At 35.0% G+C, this 21,797-nt stretch overlaps 2 protein-coding genes across 2 annotated transcripts; one reads left to right on the top strand and one right to left on the bottom strand.

The window, feature by feature from the left end:
* Positions 1-9,337: 9,337 nt before the first annotated feature.
* On the top strand, positions 9,338-13,657 carry LOTGIDRAFT_156702 (hypothetical protein; the record flags this gene model as incomplete). Its single annotated transcript, XM_009047978.1, has 1 exon — positions 9,338-13,657. One exon carries the CDS (start codon positions 9,338-9,340, stop codon positions 13,655-13,657), a length of 4,320 nt encoding a protein of 1,439 aa, XP_009046226.1.
* A 3,809-nt stretch (positions 13,658-17,466) lies between these two features.
* Positions 17,467-20,137, bottom strand: LOTGIDRAFT_111131 (hypothetical protein; the record flags this gene model as incomplete). The annotated part of the gene is made up of 2 exons (XM_009047977.1): positions 17,467-17,661; positions 19,010-20,137. 2 exons carry the CDS (start codon positions 20,135-20,137, stop codon positions 17,467-17,469), a joined length of 1,323 nt encoding a protein of 440 aa, XP_009046225.1.
* Between the last annotated feature and the right edge of the window lie 1,660 nt (positions 20,138-21,797).

Raw genomic sequence — 21,797 nt, 5'->3', positions numbered from 1 at the left:
TCCAATGATGACATTTCTTTATATCCAATGATGACATTTCTTTATATCAAATGATGACATTTATTTATATCCAATGATGACATTTCTTTATATCCAATGATGACGTTTCTGTATGCTTAATGATGAAATTTCTTTATGCCCAATGATGGTATTTCTTTATGACAAATACTGGTATTTCTTTATGACAAATAATGATATTTCTATTTGACAAATAAGTTTTCTGTCCATTGATGGCGTTTTGATTTATTTATGTACAATGATGATGTCTTTGATTATAAAAGGTGGATTTTATTTTTTATTTTGTTTATATCCAATGATGGTGTCTCTTTATATCCAATGGTGGAGTCTCTTTATATCCAATGGTGGTGTTTCTTTATATCCAATGATGGCGTTTCCTTGTGTAACATGGTGTTCTTAATTGTCAATTGATCTGGTTGATGTATGCCGGTGTTTTTAAATGTCAAGGATGGTATTGATTTTTTTCATGTTCTAATAATAGAAACAACTGGTATAACATTTCAAATTTCCCATATAAGATATATTGTTAGTTCGGACTTGGGGCAATGGCCTACGTGACCTTTGTTATTTATTTTGTCTGTTGGTTTTGTCAACATATTGATCAACTGGAAGTTTATCTTGTTGCAAACCAAATGACTTTTAACCTTGGAGTAAAGGAGTGGCTTCAAAAAAGACGACCGAAGTCTGTTTAATAGGGTTGAAGTAAATAGACCTATACATACATGTGTGACTAAGTATGATATTATGTGATAGATACGATCAGAAATTGTCATGGTATCAAGCACAATTCTGGTTGGTAGCATTACACGATCATTTCGAATTGATTATCTTACTAACTAAAAATATTTGTTAATTGACATAATATGCTTTACTACCCGTGCTTATTAATTGTTTTTTTTTACACTTTATTCTAGGTTAAAACGCTGCTCACTTCATTTTAATTGCACACGATGACGTTTATTCTTATCATTTAATAAAACTTGTCAGTTTAACAGCTTAGTATATTCCGCTAATTGCTTGCAAATGAGAACAAGGTCTATAGACACATACAAGTCAGTCAGTTTTTCATAGCTTTTGGTAGACTAAAACTGGTAACCACATAGACAAACAAAATCCTTTTTGTCAAAATTTGCATGAACATGAAGCGTGTGATGTGCCTCAAATGCCTTGATGTAATTTCATCCCTGTAGGATATTATCATGCCACACTGTCGACACGTGCTTTAGGAAGGAAATCCCATCCAGCTGATCTGGAAATATTATCTTTACTAAAGCGATCATTGTATATAGCAAGATCAATAACTAATATATTCCATAGTGGGAAAATTCGTAAATGAATTCTTTTGATCTTGCAACTATATATACCCTTATGTTTCCTATAAAACTTTTCACTGGTCATCGTTAAGATACAACATACAGTAATTATTTTTTGAAAGGTGATTTTATTACAAATTATAATCTTAGAGTGCAATTTTGTTTTCGGAGTATTTGTATTGAACAATTCTACATATAGAATTTTTGAATGTAGAAAATATTTCTGATAATTTCTGGAACGTTTAAACACATCACATGGGTCATTATCCTATAAACTCGTCCTCGATTATTATCCTATAACCTCATCCTCGGTCATTATCCCGTAAATTCGTCCTCGGTCATTATCCTATAAACTCGTCCTCGGTCATTATCCTATAAACTCGTCCTCTGTCATTATCCCGTAAATTCGTCCTCGGTAATTATCCTATAAACTCGTCCTCGGTCATTATCCATTAAACTCGTCCTCGTTCATTATTCTGTAAATTCGTCCTCGTTCATTATCCTATAAACTCTTCCTCGGTCATCATCCTTTAAACTCGTCTTCGGTCATTATCCTGTAAACTCGTCCTCGGTCATTATCCTATAAATTCGTCCTCGGTCTTTATCCTATAAACTCGTCCTCGGTCATTATCCTATAAACTCGTCCTGGGTCATTATCCTATAAACTCGTCTTCGGTCATTATCCTATAAACTCGTCTTCGGTCATTATCCTGTAAACTCGTCCTCGGTCATTATCCTATAAATTCGTCCTCGGTCTTTATCCTACAACCTGGCGCGTCATCCTTGTTTCATGAATTATTTTATTTCCACTGTTTATTGCAGCTGCCTCGCCTTTACATTCTAAACGGGAATTACAATGAATTTGAACAAAAGTATTTTCATGAATCATTTGAAGGAGATCTGTCTGAAATGTCACAACTGTTAAAAAATTGTTAGCCCAGAGGTTTTTAATCTGGGGGAATTATCTCTATAGGTGCTATTTTATCATTTGGGGAGGGGGGAGGGGTGGTGGTTAAGGTGCTCTGTAGTCTAGACTAAAATATTTTGACAATTATGATTTAACTCCTATTCAGTCAGGCTATATGCTCCCACATGAAATAGGTTGCGGGGAAAACTGAGAGATTGTCACGAAGTAGTAATGATTGACAGGGGGATAGATCAATCGATCAAGGATCCTGAAAGGGATAAGAAAATGAAGAAAAGGGTTGAAAACCACTGAGTTAGTCGATCAAATGGGTCAATTATTTCAAAACACACCCCACTGGCAAGTTTTGCTACCATTATTATATGAAATGTAACCTAAATTATCTATCTCTTTCGCGCGAATAAGTAATGGAAATCGATAAAGTTTTCAAATTTAGTCATTATTTAACTTACTGTAGTTGGCAATTATTAGCATTAGTTGTCAAGTCTTCGGAACTAATGAATTGAATTTGGTTTTTGTCATTTAAGGTGTCAGAAAAATAAAGTTTCATTTTGTTAAAAAAAAACATCAAATTTCCTTTCTTTTTTGTCCTTATTTTTTTTGCAATAATTATTATTGACATTTCAATTTATCAACCCGAAAATTTGGTTTTTATATGCCGACATTATAATGTGGTCGTATATTGTCGTCGACCCTGTCCGTCCGTCCACAATTGGATTGTGAAAGCAATAGAGACAACAGTTTTTATCTGATTTGAATGAAATTTGTTATGATCATTTATATTATTGAGGTCTTGGACAAGTTTAAATCTTTCGATGAGCGGTTTTTGAGTTATTGCCCTTGACTTATGAAAAACGCGTCAAAATTTGGTTGTGAACAATAGAGACTACAACTTTCATCCGATCTAAATGAAACTCGGTGTGATCAATCATAATGATGAGATCTTAAACAAGATTGAATTTGACGATTTTTCAATCAACAATTTTTGAGTTATTGCCCTTGACTGAGGAAAAACTCATTAAAAGAGACTACAATTTTCATCTGATTTAAATGAAATTTGGTATAATCAATGATGAGATCTTAGTCAAGATTGAATTTGATCAATGGAATTTGAGTTATTGCCCTTGACTTAGTAAAAACGCATCAAAATTTGTAGGCTTGTAAATGCGATAGACGTGACAGTTTATGTCCGAATTTTATTAGATAATGTGTGTTTGTTTAAATCAACAATATCTTGCACATGTAAGATTTTTGGTATAATTTGACACAGATAGGTGACCGCCCTTGATAATGTATCAGGAAAGTGGGCGTATCGTGCTAGGCAACCGCTCGTTGTTTATTAGTGTCAATGTTATTTACTTTTTATTTATTTATTTATGCTTTTTATCAAATTGTTAGTTTGGCATTTTACAACAAGAGGACAGGTAGATTGCTTGCAATGTAATTATCATATCTGTCACATAACTCATATTGGACTCTTGGAAACAATGGTAATATCTGTGATGATTGTTTTTTCTGAGTGGTAAAAGTTTTGACCGTTTAATGCAAATCAATAATTATTTTTATTATACGCCCACATGAAATGGGGGAGGGGGGGGCGTATATTGCCGTCACCCATATCCGTCGGTCCGTCCACAATTGCTCGTAAACAGTCTACAAGGCACAATTCTTGACTGATTTCGACGAAACTTGGCATGGTTGTTTGTTATCACCCAAGTATTAACCCTATTGAAAATCAGACGAATCGAAAAATATTTACTATGAGTTATTGCCCTTGTTCTTGAAACGCTCGTAAACACTCGGTAGGTATAGGTATACTCGGGGTAGACATACCATACCTTCGACACCTTAAGAGTTTTTATAATTTTAATTGCCAAGTTCAACGTACTTTAAGCACCTGACGGAAGTAGGAAATCCTTCTTGTTTACGATAAAATGGAATTTGAGCGTGAAATTGTAGTCTTGATTATGATTTTGCAGCTGTGAGACATACTTTCGACAAATAAATAGGTTCAATTTTTACATTTTTATTTTCAAGGAATATAGTACTTTTTACACATGCTAGGACGGTAGGAGGAAGTCGTAATTGATTATTTTTCTTGCGTGAAACTGTATCCATAAATAACTTGTTGTATTTGCACCTATGAGACATACTTTCGATACCAAAAAGAAGTTAAGTTTTTTTTTATTTTTAAGTTCAAGGAATATATTACTACAAAGACCTGCCGAAATGAGGAAGACTTACTTGTTAATGCCATAATGGATCTTTTACTGCAATTTTAAAGGAATCAGAATTTACAATTGATTAGGATTAGATGCAAGGTTATATTGTGTTGAGAAATTGGAATAAATTGTAAGTTAAATTATATGAGATGCCACATCATAAGATATGAAATATATTCACGTAAACTGATTCTTTAATGTTCAAGTTATCTGAAGTCGTTATCAAATTTATCATTTTAGGCCAGCCCTTAACCTACTTACAAGATGATACCTCAAAATTTAAACAGTTGAATATTCTTTTTATTGAGAAAGTTTCTAGGTTTCAATTTGAATTTGTTAGTTAGAAACAGTTCATATGACGTGCTCCATCCTCTTTGTTGGTCTGCTCTGTGATAGTTCATTGTTGCAGATGTCTGCTTTAGGGTGTCCTATAACTTTGGTTTTGTGTTTTACCAAAAGATACAGATTGACTCAGAGGAAGTATTCTGTGCTTCTGTGTATTTACTTTGAAAATAGAACTACAATGGGGATACTGGGGTTGTAAATTTGAAAATATGATTTGTACACGTTTTTCGCCCCATAATATGAGTCAGAGTGCACCCAATCAATTCCATTTTTTGAAAATTCTCTCAGACTCTCCATAAGAGGCTTGTGATATGACGCCTGCACGGATATGCCACATTTTGAATTCAGCCTCCACAGTTGTCCACCTATTGAGTCAGTCTGCCACCTCAGAAGTCTGGCGCCACACTGAAGAACTGTAGCACACACAAAATCTATGACCGTGACGCGCTGTACGCTTAACATTGTTTTAGACTGGGCGCTTATTAAATGACTATTTTTCTTAACTGATTTCTAAAACAACCCAAGTTATAAATTATATTTTCAGTAGTAACCTTGGAAGTATTTTGGAATTACAAGAACCATGGACGTCGGGATGGTACAAATAAAAGCATCAAATGTCCTTTATATAACAACAAAGCCAAATCTGTTTTCGAGCCATTCAATATTATATGTAACGTCGTTTAATACCTGATATAGATACTAGATTATAACACACATATTTAATATATATATGATATGTAAAAAAAAGTACAAGACTGTTCCACAAAGTCAAGCTGTGTCGATTTATTTTTTGTGATTAACACTTATCCTTGAACCTATAACCATCTGTCGGTTTCAATTAACATCTATTTCAGAACTTGTTATACAGATAGCGCTGGCTCGATTGGTTGGTTTTGAAAATGTTCTACTTGTTCCAATTCTGACTTTAATAGAACGATACCGAGCCTGGTGTGTCAGATTTAAATCCAACCCCCCCCCCCCCCCCCCTCTAACCCCCCTATACTTTCCTCCAACATTTTGAATTCTGTTTTTACCTATTCTGTCTGTTTTATGGTATCCGGTTGATTCAATGAATCCCGGACGTCCAGAACTCTTCAGTCGAGCGCCCATCATGAATGCGGTTCATTTGTAAGGTATATTACAGGGCACCGTGTGAACAAATGGACGTGAATGTAGATCTGAGACTTCTTTGCAGAAAGTTCGTAATTTTACCATTTTATATTAGCAAATATGATTGGTTAATGTCTTCCCTGCGATAACATCAACCAATCAGTTCATTGTTTTAACGTTTACTATTATCTTGGGGTTATGTTTTGAAAACAGACCCTCTTTGTGATGTGATCATGTAGTTTGATCTACGAAAAATCTTCTTTCTATTGTGTACCCTTTTTCTATTGATGTTGTTTCTAGCTTATGATTTTCATTTAAAATTGATAATATTTGATAGAAATAGGTGAGGATATGAATGAGATAATGAAAATATGAATTGTTGTAAGATATAATAACCTATAGATCATAATTTTCGTACGTAGCGCCGAAATGATTGGATAAGGATGAATAGTGGTAATGTCTTCCATAATGTCGTACACTTCCCTGAGGCCCCAGGCTACTACCACAGATGGTACTAAAGAACCCTCTTTTAAAATTTCACCAAATGTGAGAAATTAGAAACCAGGGTAGCTGGTTCGACATAATCTATATAGAGTTAGCAAATTTTGCACTATATAATATTGTATGCCAAGTTTGTAAAGTTTCAAGTTAATATCAAAATGTTTAATAATAACACTTTATTTATCTGTGCAATATTGAATAACTCCAGTAAAATGGACGATTTTAACAATGAAATGAATAGACATATTGTGTAGCGGTTCAAAAGGTTTATATTTAGTCTAGGTCGCATTGTTTGGACGTTTTCACTGTGAATATGTACAGAATCCAGTCGTACTATACATGCCCTTCGTGCATGACTGCATTGTTGACGTGTTTTAAATATAAAGTTAAAAATGGATGTTAAAAATTTAAAGTTAAACATAGTTGATGACAAATATAGATCTAAAACTAATTTTTATTCAGAATATTTTATCAAGTAGAACATGTTTCAATTTCTGTACATAGTAAATATCTATTATTGTCAAATAAGTTGAAAGAAAAACACTTTATAGAATTTGAAGTGAACTTTGATAAGTAATTTTTTACTGGTGTTGTAAGCCTAATGCCACACTTCGACTGGGTTTACTTGGCATCCCTTTTTACAGAACGTACAATTTTAATTGCATTTTTGGCTTATTATTCAATCTTTAACAGGACTGCAAAGAGGTTCTCGTATCTTTGGCTCTACCACGTCTACAGATCTTTTAATTCCAAAAAATAAGACCAGAATCCAATCCAAGCCAAATAGGCATTCCGATCACAACCTGACCAATCAATGCTGCTGATATTTATACAGACAGTGGCGATCCCAGCACTCCGAGACATGAGGTACAAATAAGGAGCAGACTGGCTTAATGGGTATGGCTGGGGAAAGCGGCAAAAAACCTACTGCTATGTAGAAATGTCTAATTCAAACACAAATGTAACATAATGCAATACCAAATACCTGAAACGTCTAATGCTAAAGACAAAATACAAGAAACCTCTAATACAAAATACCTCATACGTCTAATACAAAAGACAAAATACAAGAAACCTCTAATACAAAATACCTCATACGTCTAATACTAAAGACAAAATACAAGAAACCTCTAATACAAAATACCTCATACGTCTAATACAAAAGACAAAATACAAGAAACCTCTAATACAAAATACCTCATACGTCTAATACTAAAGACAAAATACAAGAAACCTCTAATACAAAATACCTCATACGTCTAATGCAAAAGACAAAATACAAGAAACCTCTAATACAAAATACCTCATACGTCTAATGCAAAAGACAAAATACAAGAAACCTCTAATACAAAATACCTCATACGTCTAATGCTAAGACAAAATACAAGAAACCTCTAATGCAAAATACCTCATACGTCTAATGCAAAAGACAAAATACAAGAAACCTCTAATACAAAATACCTCATACGTCTAATGCAAAAGACAAAATACAAGAAACCTCTAATACAAAATACATATAACCTGTTATGCACATTTGATTATACAATCTGTAACATCTACCATAAGCATTAGATGACATATCTCGTTAACATTACTTGCATTTTTCGTCTGAATTATCTTAATTTAGGTCAATGTCTAATTTTCTAATCGACATAACAAGTCAAAATGTCCCAAAAGTCAAAATAGCTTTACTTGATGTTTTTAAACAATCTTGTTTTAAAATATTTGTATTTCTCCAAAAGGACTGCTGTATCAACATCTTATCTCAAATTTCAATATTGGTAAGATAAGATTATTAGCACATAATTTAGATATTGAAACTGGAAGATTTAAAAAGATTGAAAGAAAAGATAGAAAATGTAAACTTTTGACATTTTGACTATAACCCAACAAGAGTTACCCCTTTAGTTTGGGAGAAATTTTTGTGTCGATTAGAAAATACTTCGACCTTGACATTGACCTAAATAAAGATAATTCAGGGGAGAAATGTAAGTAATGTTAACGAGATATGTCATCTAATGCTTATGGTAGATGTTTCAGATTGTATAATCAATTATGCATAAGAGGTTATATGTATTTTGTATTAGATGTTTGTTGTATTTTGTCTTTTGTTTTAGACGTATGAGGTATTTTGTATTAGAGGTTTCTTGTATTTTGTCTTTAGCATTTCACGTTTTAAGTATTTGGTATTGCATTATGTTAATTTGTGTGTTGAATTAGACATTTCTGCATAGCAGTAGGTGTTTGCCGCTTTCCCCCGCCATAAATGGGGGGCAACTGTGGGGGTTGAGATTAAAAGACGCGTTAGTCATGTGGTGTGGATAGGCACAAGCCTCCGGGAACATCAGAGAGAGTTCTCTATCGAGAGTACTTTTGAAAAATTGAATTGATTTGTTGAATGCTGATGCTTTGTGTCAAAATTTTCAATTTTGTTAGAAATGATGTGGAGATACAATTGGGCGTAAATGCAAATGCCCCCGCCCCCTCCCTGTACTGACGCAAATGTTACGCTCTGACAAACTTTAAGGTGTTTAGGTGCTTATCAGTTAGTAAAAAGTACTAGGGTTTTGATAAAACTAACGAGTCGTGATCACGTAGACCAAAAAACTTACATTGTACACAAAGATTATAAAGATAATTCATTGCAACAGAAAAGAACATAGATTAATCATGACTACTGTCTTTGAATCTTAAGGCCCATTCAAGCAAGCTGTATACAACAAACTGTATACAACTTTGGTAATATAGTCCTTGTCGGAATCACTCAATTATTCCCTCTTAATTTGTTGACATAAATTCCCACCGAATCAGTGATGAGCTTTATAACCGTAAATCTTAAGCTCACATTAATTATTAACTCTTCTATTTAAAGATTTTTCTGTAGTTACTTATCACGTTATAATATGGGTAATGTTTGTATCTTTCAGATCAGTCAAGTCATGGGACAACACCAGTCATTGGCCAGTGATAAAGGAACGGAATTATCATTAAGAGTCGCCATTAATAAACTAATAGAATCATGTTTGAGTAATCCTCAATCGTCAGAAGGAATTAGTAGTAACTACATCATGAAAAATGAAATGGAGGACAAAGACAAATCTGATGAACCAAATTCTACAGGGGATGAAACCTCGAGTGGCGAAAAGGTTGTCGAAAGTGAAAAGACATCAAAATTGTCTTCTGATAAATCATTTAGCTCTGCACAGTCATTTAGCTCGCTTCTAGAAATGCATATACGTGATATGATAGTGAACTGTGAAAATGATGAAGACATTAGCAAAGTAAAAGAAAAGGACACATCACAGGAGGTAATGGCCAATAACAGTGTTCAATCTAGTGTTTTATCCAGTACAAGTTCTGATGGTGGTACCTCAACTACTACTACTGCTACTGTATCATCGGCTATCAATTCATCAGTTATTAATTCATCAGTTACATCCGGTTTAAAAGCTAGTGGGATATCTAGTGTACCTCTTCAAACATTAGTTGATAAAGTCTTGGATAATTCATTGGGTGACCCTTCACTCTTAAGACCACTTGACTCTACCAATGAAAACTCAAAAGTAAATGGTACTGGTGACAATAAATCAAAGGTTAGTACCACGTACGAGATAGCTGCTGAATCTGCGAAGGCTGTCAGTGAGAAAGTTACTAGGTGTGTAGAAAAAAGTCAAAATAATAACGAAAATGATGGCGCCTCAAATCCAGGGGATATATGTCTCATGGCCCACATAGAAAAGGCTTTAGAACGAAACTTTGCTCAAATGAGTGACAATGAAAATGAAACTGAAATTGAAAAAAATGATTCTTCCCAAGCTTCTGTTAAGGTTGGCTGTGTTCAAAGTGGTAGTGTCTCCAGACCAGCTTCCTCGAGTTCAAGCAAACCAAATAATGATGGTCAAAGTAAAACTGTTGGTTCCTTACTAAATCCGCGACAAACTCTTATCACAAACCCTGATGGAACTATTAGTGTACAAGATATAGTTGATAGGATCTTCAGTCAAACTGAAATGATCAGTAAACTTTTAACTCCTGGTACTCCATCTACCACAAGCAGCATAGCACATCCAGCACACCCACAAGAAAAAGTTCCCCCATCAACTCCTGTTTCCTCTCAACAGTCGTATGAAAGAAGTATAGTGAAAACGGTGAACTCTTCCAGGGTAGAACCGTATTCTCATAATTTTTCCAAGCGTCACGTTAAGCAGTATAATGATGCAGAACACTACAAGGTGACAAAACATACACCTTCAAATCGTTCTCGTGAAGACATCTACCCGAGCCGAAGTACACCATCTTCGCACGCGAGTGACATTTCTGAGAGACAAATAGGATACAGCCAAGTTCGTCTTAAGGACACCAATACACACCATAAAGCCAATTCCTATATCCAACCTGATATATCTGATCATTATGTTGATCCCAGAGTAATTAATGAAGCACAGCGACAAGCTGCAGCCCGTGAAAATATGATGATGCTTTCTCGATACTCATATTCGATGCCAATGACGTCAAGCGTGGACCCAAACTCTTTGGCCGCTCACCATCTTCTTAGGTGTTATCCACCTGGAGCTTTGATGCAACAGCGTCTACCACCACCTTTACTTTGTGTTGACCAAATCAATGATACGCACATTCCTCACCCCTATAATAAAGCCTGTCCATGTATGGCATGTTCATCACACAGAGCCCATATGGAAGATCTAAAGCGTTCACCCAAACAGCATCCGTCAAATTTATTGATGCCATCACGGATTTCTCCAAGTAGCTCTCCGCAGTATCAGTCAAGGTTATCGCCTCATAATAGAGATATGCGGAACCTCTCTCCGCACTCACCACAGCGATATGGTAACCACCCATCCGCTTTCACACGAGTCAAAGACACCCTAGCCGAAAGAGAAAAGGCGCAATTGATGTACAATGAAGAATTGTTACATCAAAAGAAAAACAGAAATGACAATGGAATAGATATGATGTATAGAGAAAGAAAACACGTTGAAGGGTTTCGACCAGTAACAGAACCCAGTTTTCATAGGTCGAAACCTCCTATTAGTAGTCATTCAAAGAATGCAATGTTACCCAATGAAGTGCAAATAAGTGCCCCCTCATACGGTCTTAATTACGGAACCAATCCAGTGGCAATTAATCAGGTAGACCAACCTTTAGATCTCTCTAAAAAGAAACCATCTGCTCAGAACCAGCAATATCACGACACTGTAAAACGTAATATTCCCGTTTATAAAGAACGTGATGCTCATCCTAGTGCCCCCAGTTTCTCTAAAACAAACTTACCTGATCATAGATTCGTAGACCAAAGATCTATTCGCCACGTCACCCATCATTCAGAACACAAGCCGTTTGTTGAAGTCGAAAGTGTGAGTAGCCATGAACATTATTTACCTCCCCATACCAATATATCTCAATATCAACACAGAGTTGAACCAAATCGCATCCAAGAGACATCGGCTGCAATGACTCCCGGTATGATGCCAGATCAGCTAGGTTCTCCAGGGGGGATGCGACCTCAACTACACCCTCTCCCATCACCAACTCTATCAACTAGCTATTCACATGGATCGACGTCTCAATCGCCACAGGTACCTAATCATATACCATCACCTGTAGACAAGGCTCTGGATGTCGACAGAGGAACGGTTGTTGAAGCTAACATTTCCAGACCTTCTAGTCAGTGTAGCAGTTCATCATTAGATTTGGATAAGGATAAACGGGGATCTATTTCTAGACACGAACCCGTACAGAATATCATAGGAACACATCCCCCTAGTGATATATTGTATCTTATATGTCGACTGTGCCGTCAAACATACGGAAGTCCATATGGATTCCGGAAACACTTTAGGAACCAACATGGTTTTGAACCGCGTGCAGAGCATACAATTGTTCATACAATTTCTGCAACCAAAAATGCCATGCAGCACATTCCAGGAATGCCGAATATTCCCAATGACGCTATGCAGTCACCAAGGGGATTTCAACCAGTTCCAGATGGTACTATTTACGATGGTATTGACATTCCTAAAGTACGCGAGAGAGCTGCTAGCGATTCCAAATTGCTCAAACCTGTATCGATGACGGAATCGATTAGACCAATGGGAAGTCGTTCAGCCGAAAGTCGGCAAGTATTGCCCTGCAAGGAAGAAACAGATGACACTAAATGCTTGCAATGTGAACAATGTAAGCAAACCTTTCAGCTCAATGATTTTGGTTCGTACAAGAGACACTGTAGGCAGCATAATCAAACTCGAACTATTGGACCCTTTCATTGTCAAATGTGTAGTTGTTCATTTCACGAGCCACAACTTTTGGAAGACCATATGTTGCAGCATGAATCTGAAACATATGTGTGCAAATATTGTAAGATACCGTACGCCAATAAACTGTATTTAGAAGATCATCTTAAAACTGTACATGGTAAAGAATCAGTTGTGAACGTGAATTCTTGTAAATATTGTCATCATAATTTTATTGACTACAAAGAACTGCTTCTCCATATTCAGTCGGTACATGGACAGTCTGGACAACCTGACCATGATAAGCTAGGTGTAGGTGAGAAAACGTATGAATCGCAAGGCGATACGACAGTTTCCAGTCACGTCGATATTCAGGAGGCTGATCAAATGACGACTCTTTCGTGCCCGGATAGTAGTTCAGATACCCTTGCAGACAGTGCGCGATCATCCGTTCCGCAATCATCGACTGGCTGCGTCACGGAGCCCGTAGTCTGTAATAACGTGAAATCTGAAGAATTATGTCCTTCGACAATTTCAAATGATAATTCTCAAGATGACGTTTCTTCTGGTGGAAATGACACAAACGAAGATAGTTTTTACAAGCATAAAAAGTTTTTCGGACATAGGAAAAGGAAGGAGTCGTTAGATTTGGGTCCGATTCCTGCCAAATCTTTTAAAGGTGAGAGTGCGGCGGACACTGTAGATAGTAATAAATGTGATTCGGGTGTTATTGATAACACTGTGTCGTGTTCAAGTACTACTAATTTATCAGAACGAGAAAAACTATGTGATAGTTCTTCTCTTAACGGGGATTCCTTACCCAAAGAAGGAGTGAATATGGATCCATTGGATCAAACTGATAATCTGGTTCAAAATAAACAAGAAGCTAGGCATCAAATGCCGTTTGTGTGGGATCGCATTACTCGTAGTCAAGCTGGAAAGAACATTAGACCACCAGACTATATGGCTTAGTTGTTATAAAATGTTGTTTTGTCATGAAATCAAATATTAGATGAACTGATTTAATCAATCAGCTGAACTGATTTAGCCAATCAGATGAACTGATTTAATCAATCGATTCTGTATAGTTCCTTTCGTTTTTTTTCTGCTCAACTCATTCTTGATCTGTTAAAATTTGTTTTGACATCAAGCAGTTTAGTGTTCGTTCACTGAATATTCAAAAGTTCTTCACCACTGTCTGCGCACTTTCGTCTGTAAATAGAATTCTACCAGTTATTTTTATATGAAGTAAAATGATAACTTCAAACTGGTAGTGTCGGCAAAAGTGGGCTCATACTGAGTAAAATATGTCATAAAGGTCTTAATCAGGTTGTCAGTACGGATTTGCGGTTAATACCGGTAAAAAGAAAATAAGGAACAAGGTTTCGCCAATTTAACCGTATGACACGTGATTTCCTGAGAGATATTCCTATTTACTTAAAATAATCAATAAAATTCCTTTTACCGACATAAGGACATGAGGGCGGTAGTGAGAACAAAACTTTCATAACAGGGCATTCAATTAGTTGAATCAATGAACATGCTTTTATCAAAATACTGTGTGACGTAGATTGTGTGATTGAACTCAGTGAAATTAAAATGAACGCAATATTTAGAAAAGTTTTTAATTCAGATTTCTGATTTTGTTATATTAGTTATCAAAATGTTATGTTGAATCCGTTGTTTGTTATGTAGTATAATTTAATTATTTGAAGATTGTTCACAAAAGTGCTAATAATTCCAACCAAAATTAAACCTTTAACACTTATTAATTCTGTTTTAAAAAGGATAGATTATCAAAATGCATGTAATTTCGCCTTCATCGATATTAAGACACACATCGAGTTGAGACATTGGTTGTCTGATCAATTGATGTTTTATGGTCTACTTTTCTGTACCCCATCGGGCTTAAGACATCATCAAGCGGTGTGTAATGAGGGACATATTGTCAGGACAGCGGAATCTACCTCTTTTTACGATTTAGAAAATGAAAAGTTTGAAAATGACGAGATGAAAAGATGATAACGCGGAGTAAATTTTTCCTGATTGCACAATGCATGAAGTTGTCCATTTTATAAAGTTTCGTTGGGGTACAGAAAGACTAAAACAGTAAAAACAATAGTATGTCAAACATGGTTGTTGTTTTTTTACTTATTTGTAAAAGCTTATTTAAGTTATAGTCGCAACTCAAACAATTTATTCCAGGGTATTTATTTACGCAATACTGGATAGTAGTAAAGGGGTCTCATTCTCACTTAGTCTCAACTGGCATAAGCAACTGATGAGTACGAATGAAAATTGGGATAGTTCAGTCTAGCCAATGGCAAGCAATCGTTGACAATCCAGTAGCTCATACAAAACTACATATGGTTCTTACATGAAAATAACACACACAAACGTAGTTCACGACTATTTTGAATCTCTTGCTCGACATCATAAGTTTAGTTTTTGAAAGGCTTTCAATCAAGCCTTCAAATCACATTTAAAGGTTTAGAAATGGCTTGAAATATGATTTGAAGGCTTTGTTGAAATATAATCGTCTTTTTAAATATTCGACTTATTAAGTCGAGGAAGAGATTCAAAATGGTTGTGAGCTACGTTCGTGTGTGTTATTACCATGTAAGAACCATATGTAGTTTCGTATTTCCAGTAATTGTCATAATCTGAAGTTGATCTTGATTAGAATGTCGTAGAACTGGTGCCGATACTGTCACGAATCAATAATAATTTCCATGGTACCTTTCACAATGAACATGGATAACTTAAGGCATAAAATAAAGTATTGACATAGAATTTGATCTCGTATTTAAACACAATTTGGTAGATATTATGGGTTCTAATAAAATAATATAATCCTACCAATAATGTGCATATTATATTTGACACACTGCTAAGACCATGGAGAAAGTTTGAAAAAACTAGTTTTTATTGACTACCACAGCTGGTATAAAAATAAGTCGATCTTTCTTACTCAAACATATATATCTAAGTGCATCGGGGAAGTCACCTAGTACAGTAAACAAATGAATGTTTCATGAATATTACATACAATGTAATTGAAGTTCACAATGCATAAAAATTTAATGTGATAATCTCGATAATATAAGATACACACTATTATACTCATGCTAGAAAAGTACATGTGATGCCTTTTTGTAATAATTGTTTTCGCAATGGTTAGTTTTTTTTTTAAGTTAGGGATATTAGCTTATTACTATGAGGTATGGAGAATCCAACCCTCCTTTCTCCGAAATCCATATGAAATCAATGGGCAAAACCTCTTGATAAATAGCAATATAAGTTTTTTTTTTTTTTACATCACATATAATTTTGTTGTTCGCTCTGCCAATTTATGTTTTCGATGCTCTTTGTGCTGCTGATAGCAATGAACTAAATGTTTCAGTGTTCAGTAGTTAATGGATGTAGTTTATCATCTTTTCATTTGTTCCAGCTGATATTAATCATAAAATATATTTGCACGAATCAATTGTCCATTAACTAGATATATACCTCTGGTACTGCCAGATTAAATTCCACATCATGTATACATATGAAGATGGTACATATTTACCGTATGTTTGATAACATTTATTTGTAAATGCCTTGTAAATTGCTTTACATTAAAAGTGCTTCAGTGATACTGTATAATGTGTTTTCATTTCGTTTGATACTAGGTTTCAACGCCGTTTCGGAAGCTAATGCCATGGAGGAGTTTTAGGTGACAAATTTTGTGGTCACCTTCGTGAGGTGTAGCAATTTCAGCCAGGTGGGGGTGGGGCGATGTTAAAAGCGACATTTCATAAGAAACATTTTAAATAACGACCAATATCGTGATTCGGGGGTTAAAAAATTAAACTACATTTCCTAGTTGTTTGATTGAAGTCTGTTGGAAACATCTACGAATATTTTGAAATGGCGGTTAGTTATTGCTACAGACAAAATCTGATTATCAACGACGCCTAACAGATGATGTCATTAAGAATAATATGATTGATCGCTGGATAAAATCTACGACTGAAAACCCGCAATTACCTGGATGGTAAAAGTCCATGTCAGTTGAAAGTATTCATTTTTCCTTTTTAGCTCTTTGCTCATGTCGACTGCGACGATTCCATTGAGAATAAGAGACTACTCGGATTTGATATACAGGCGATTCAGTCACAAAGAAAAAACAGCGAAAGATCGATGTTGTTTTTATCACTCGACTTTCTCTCTCCAATGCAAGGGAAATAACTCTAAATTCAGACAAACATGCTCTTCTCTTGAAGTGACCGATGGTGTCTTAATGTACATGATCAACTTGTTTCAGTTCAGACTAAACGTTAAAGCCAAAACGTTGTACATTACTTCATTTATTAAAAAAAGCAAATTAAACATTGTTACAATAGATAGGCTATAATGTTCAATAGTAAACAGTTATATGGTAAGCAATGATTTTATTAGACAGATCATCCGATTGGTTGAATACACTAATATTTATAATATAAAATTTATATATGTAATACCAATTTCCTCAAATGATGACAGGTGAGGTCACAATCAGAAAACAAACATGAATCGATTACAACTTGATATTCATCAGCATGCTTTCACATTTATATTAGTGGTATTTTTTTTTAGCTGTTGATCAAATTAGGATGATGGAGCAATGTTATTTTCTGTCCCGATGCTTCCAGATTTCCTAAAAGTGCATTCATTCCGATCACCATCGGAGATTGCTCAAAGGTACTAAATATCCCAAGTTTACATTCAAATTGCAGAAATGAGTCGTCTGCTACCGCTTAACAATATGGCGCATCATCGAAGACGTGGTAAACATTATTCAATACAAACCCAACTATAGCTCCGAGAAAACTTCCGATTTGAGTGAAGATTCCACAAAGAATCAATGCATTGCGGCCACCTTGACGCAAAACACTGGCTACTCCAACTTTCGCATACGTCAATAAATAAAAACACAACACCCACACAGTAACCTGCAATAGAAAAATAAATAGTGCAACAAATGTACAATTAATGACAACAGGAAACTAGAGCGATTATGGCCTGATCATAATATAAGGACTATTGACAAATCAGAAAGGTTGATCAGAAGGAACATTGACTAAATAGAAGGAGTGAGTAATTCAGCAGAAGGGCATGCATCGGCTTATCAAAACAATGTGGACTGAGCAGGATGTTGATCTACGATTGATCTTGGTATGAACTACATTCATTGGACTGAAGACATACCTATCAATCAGGATCAGAAATCAGAATCAAGAAAAATGATTGGAAATTGTAAATGGTGGATCAAGTACGGTAATATTTGATACAAGAAGAAAGAGTATACATCATTTCTTATTTATCGGTTTGATTTTTTAAAAATTTTGTCAATACAGGGTGGCTGATTCGAGAAGGAGGATCACATAGTTGAATTCTCTTTAATTCGAGGAATGATCCGCCACTGACATACTTTTCATTTGTTTTTTTGTATTTACATGTATTTACATTCTGTGTATATAGTGGTCCGTAAAATAGATCAAATAAATACCCAACCTTCCAATAAACCGATGTATGGAAGGCTTTTATCAAACAAGTGATCTCACAAGCGTAATGTGTAACTTCAACTTGTGCTCTAGTTCAGTGTACTAATATGATTTAAACCCAGTTCTTAAAATGACAATTGATCAGACAGCATTTTCTAAGGAAACCCTACTTTCAATTTCATTGAAACTGTTTTGTAGTGCATCGAATTAAAATTCGGTTCGACTTATTTGGTTTCGTTCATTCACTGAAGATAACGTCACTAAATCTTTTATATCTTATTTTAATGAAAAAGAAATGTTCTCAAATAGAAGTCACCACATTTTCGAACATTGAATAGTACCTGTACTGAAAAATAACTGGTAAACCTGGCTTGACATCGGGATTGCCTTGATTTGAAGGAGGACATTGTCAAAATTTAGAATGCATGACCACAGCAAATCAGAAATCTAATTTTAGTATTACCAATCTAACTAAATTTCTTTCTTTTCTGATATTTTCGACTCCTTAGTTATCTAACAAGTTTACTACCACAGTCTCGTTCTAATAAGGTGATTTGTAATCAATCAAAGCTTAGTTTTGGGATCCCTTTCTCATTACCCGAGAGAAATATGGGATAGCGAACCCAAGGTAGAGCACTAAGATATTTAGATTGTAATAAAAAGGCTAAATACTTAATAATATAACAATGAGCTCCATTTCTCAAAAAAAAAATAATAATAACAATAGAAATTTGTCGTATGTATGGAATTCAGATTAAGAAATACCATACTTACGACAATAATTTTTAAACGGGACACTTACCATCAAGGGACCTCCACTATTACTGTCAACTAATGGTGATTGAGGACTATAAGCAGCACCAGTTATAATATAGGCACAACACACAGAACCGAAAAAAGTAAATGCCACGATTCCTGGAACTGAGAGGAGCGGAATGAACATGGCTGTAAAACATGCTACAGGATTAGCTATGTTAGTCAATGTTACTGTTAAATGATATGGATTCAAACCGTAAGGAAGTGTAGAATATGTCTGGATAGATAGTAAAAAACTGGACACATTGAAGTTTATCCAGGACACAACACATAATAAAATTACTTTGATTCCCGTTGAAAAACCTTTATCTTCGGTCGAAATTCTATACTTTTTGTCAGCGTTATTCGTTCCATAATTTTGATGGATGTTGTCCTGGCCATCAACTGTAATGTCCATTTCCACCTTCTCTGATTGACAATAAGAACTAAATTTAAGTAACAAAAACGCGACAAGTGAACAAAACATCAAGGACGCTAAAATAAAGAAGAAAACTTGAACAGAGAACCGTGGTTCATTATAGTTTGGATAGACATTAAATGTTGTATGGTTATACCACGTAGTGTTGACTTGAGTGGAGTTGGTACTGGAAACATTTACACATGTTATTTGTCCTGCACCTTGGGCTAGAGCAGTTAAACTAGGAACCATTCCACTTAAGCCCTCACCAATAAAAAATGAGGGCATATATTGAGGTTTTAGAGCTGCCATAAACGCTAGAAACGCAATAGATGAGGTGCAGTCTACAAGAGCCAAAATGAAATTTAACGTTAGCAGAGCTGTGCTGTGAAGGTCACCCCCAATGACAGTAGTTTGGTGCCAGAAGAATCCTAAAAGAACACAAGTCACACATCCAATTAATATTATGAGTAAAGAAACAGGCGATTCTAATTTTCTACCCTTCAATACACAGGTTATCAATGTAAACAAAAGTGGCCCAATATTAGCTGTTTGTGTTATAACTGTCATATACGATGGTAAATTCCAGGCTTCAGGTAACCTTGTTACCATTAATGGTAGTTCCACCCATAGTCCGTTTATATCTATCCATGACGATATACCAAATAAACACACCAATACATGCACCAATACTTTCGTATCTTTAAACATAGACCTGAACATCATTTCTGTTTATTTGTTTACAAGTTTAGCTCTATCGATTAAAGTATCTACAATATAATGAATAGTTTGCTTAAAATTTATCTATTATACTTAAGGTATAATTCTCATAAATTCATCTACATGTCAACTTTCATATTTGGAAATGATAAACCACATTCGCCGACTATAGTATGCTTTACGGTGCAGGTATAGGCCTAAGTATTAAAAAGATGTAATCGATCCTTACTTTAGCTTTAACGTATATATTTGAGTATACTGAAAGCGTAAGTCTTGTTTGACCTAGTTGTGACCCAGTTCGAGGAGAACTTGATAACTGTAGCATTTTGAGTATAACATTTTGAATATATTGATCGCATGAATGTGTCTATAATCCACCAGGAAAGGCGTCAGATAAATCAGACACAGTGGCGTAATTTTTGGTCCATTTCCCCCAAGCCATCAAGCCATAAAAATTACCTTTACTTAAAAAATCGCGATAGATGTATTCTCCGGTTTCCCATTTTAGCGGATTTTCCAGGGAAAGCCCCAAATGACCCCACACTATGACAAGTAAAATCCGCAAAGTGACTCCTCGCCACTGTCTGTGAAATCCTCGCTACGCCACTGATAAGATCCATTAACAATGGATTATCCTATTTGAAATCACCTTCCCGTAGTTATAGCAACTGTCTTTGAGGGGAAGAAACTCTGGGGAAATTTACATCACTATCAGGGTTAAGAATATTGACACAAAGGCGACATATTTATCTTTTTCAAAAAGAATAAGAATTACTTACCTATTTAAACTGTCTTATGTTATGTTTGCCCAGATGCCTCTAGAATTGTTATATAAATTAATGAAACTTATGAAACTAATGATAATTCATTTAACGGGATATATAAGTATAACGGTTACCTTTACATTGACCCGCCTTGACCTTTCAAATATAACCATGTATATACTATAACCTATAAATCCTGTTTAGATGTTATTGTTTGTTGCACTTTAGTATATGTACAATAGATATTATATAAACATGACGTTGAATAATGAGTTTCTGAATTTAAGAATGTCAAAATGACAAATATAAATGTCGGACACAGTAGCCAAACTTAACAGATTAGATAAACAAATAAATGTTGACTTTTATCCAGGTCAAATACCATAAATATATAGGGTATTTTTGGCGTGTAGGTGGATGGGCGTATGAGCGCGTTATTCAAAAATGCTTTCGAAACGAATAAGCGCGATGACTACTTCTAAGTGTCACTGTGTGGGACAAAATGACAAGGGATTGCTACGTGTGGTTTTCTTGCAATAATTTACTACAAACATCTTGATCTATCAATTGACGGAGTCAGATGACATGTAAAATTAAAAACGTCTAAACTTCTTGAACAGGGTTATATATTCTAAAATTGAAAGATTCAATAAACAAAAAATAATGGTTGACAACAATATATTATTGACAAATACCATAAATCTTAAAGATAGCTATGTACATCTAGGTCTATCAAAATATAAAATATGGGTATAATATAGACGGCTTCACAAGTCATAAAACTGAATACGAAAGCATGGAGAACATGCGAACATAGTGCATTTGCCATTTTCATCATTAGAATTCTTTGTTAAAAATGACACTTTAAAGGGGCATTCCGTTTTTCT

The sequence above is a fragment of the Lottia gigantea genome (genome assembly GCF_000327385.1).
Source record: "Lottia gigantea unplaced genomic scaffold LOTGIsca_12, whole genome shotgun sequence".
Lineage (NCBI taxonomy): Eukaryota > Metazoa > Mollusca > Gastropoda > Lottiidae > Lottia > Lottia gigantea.
This window is presented reverse-complemented; position numbering and strand designations above follow the sequence as displayed.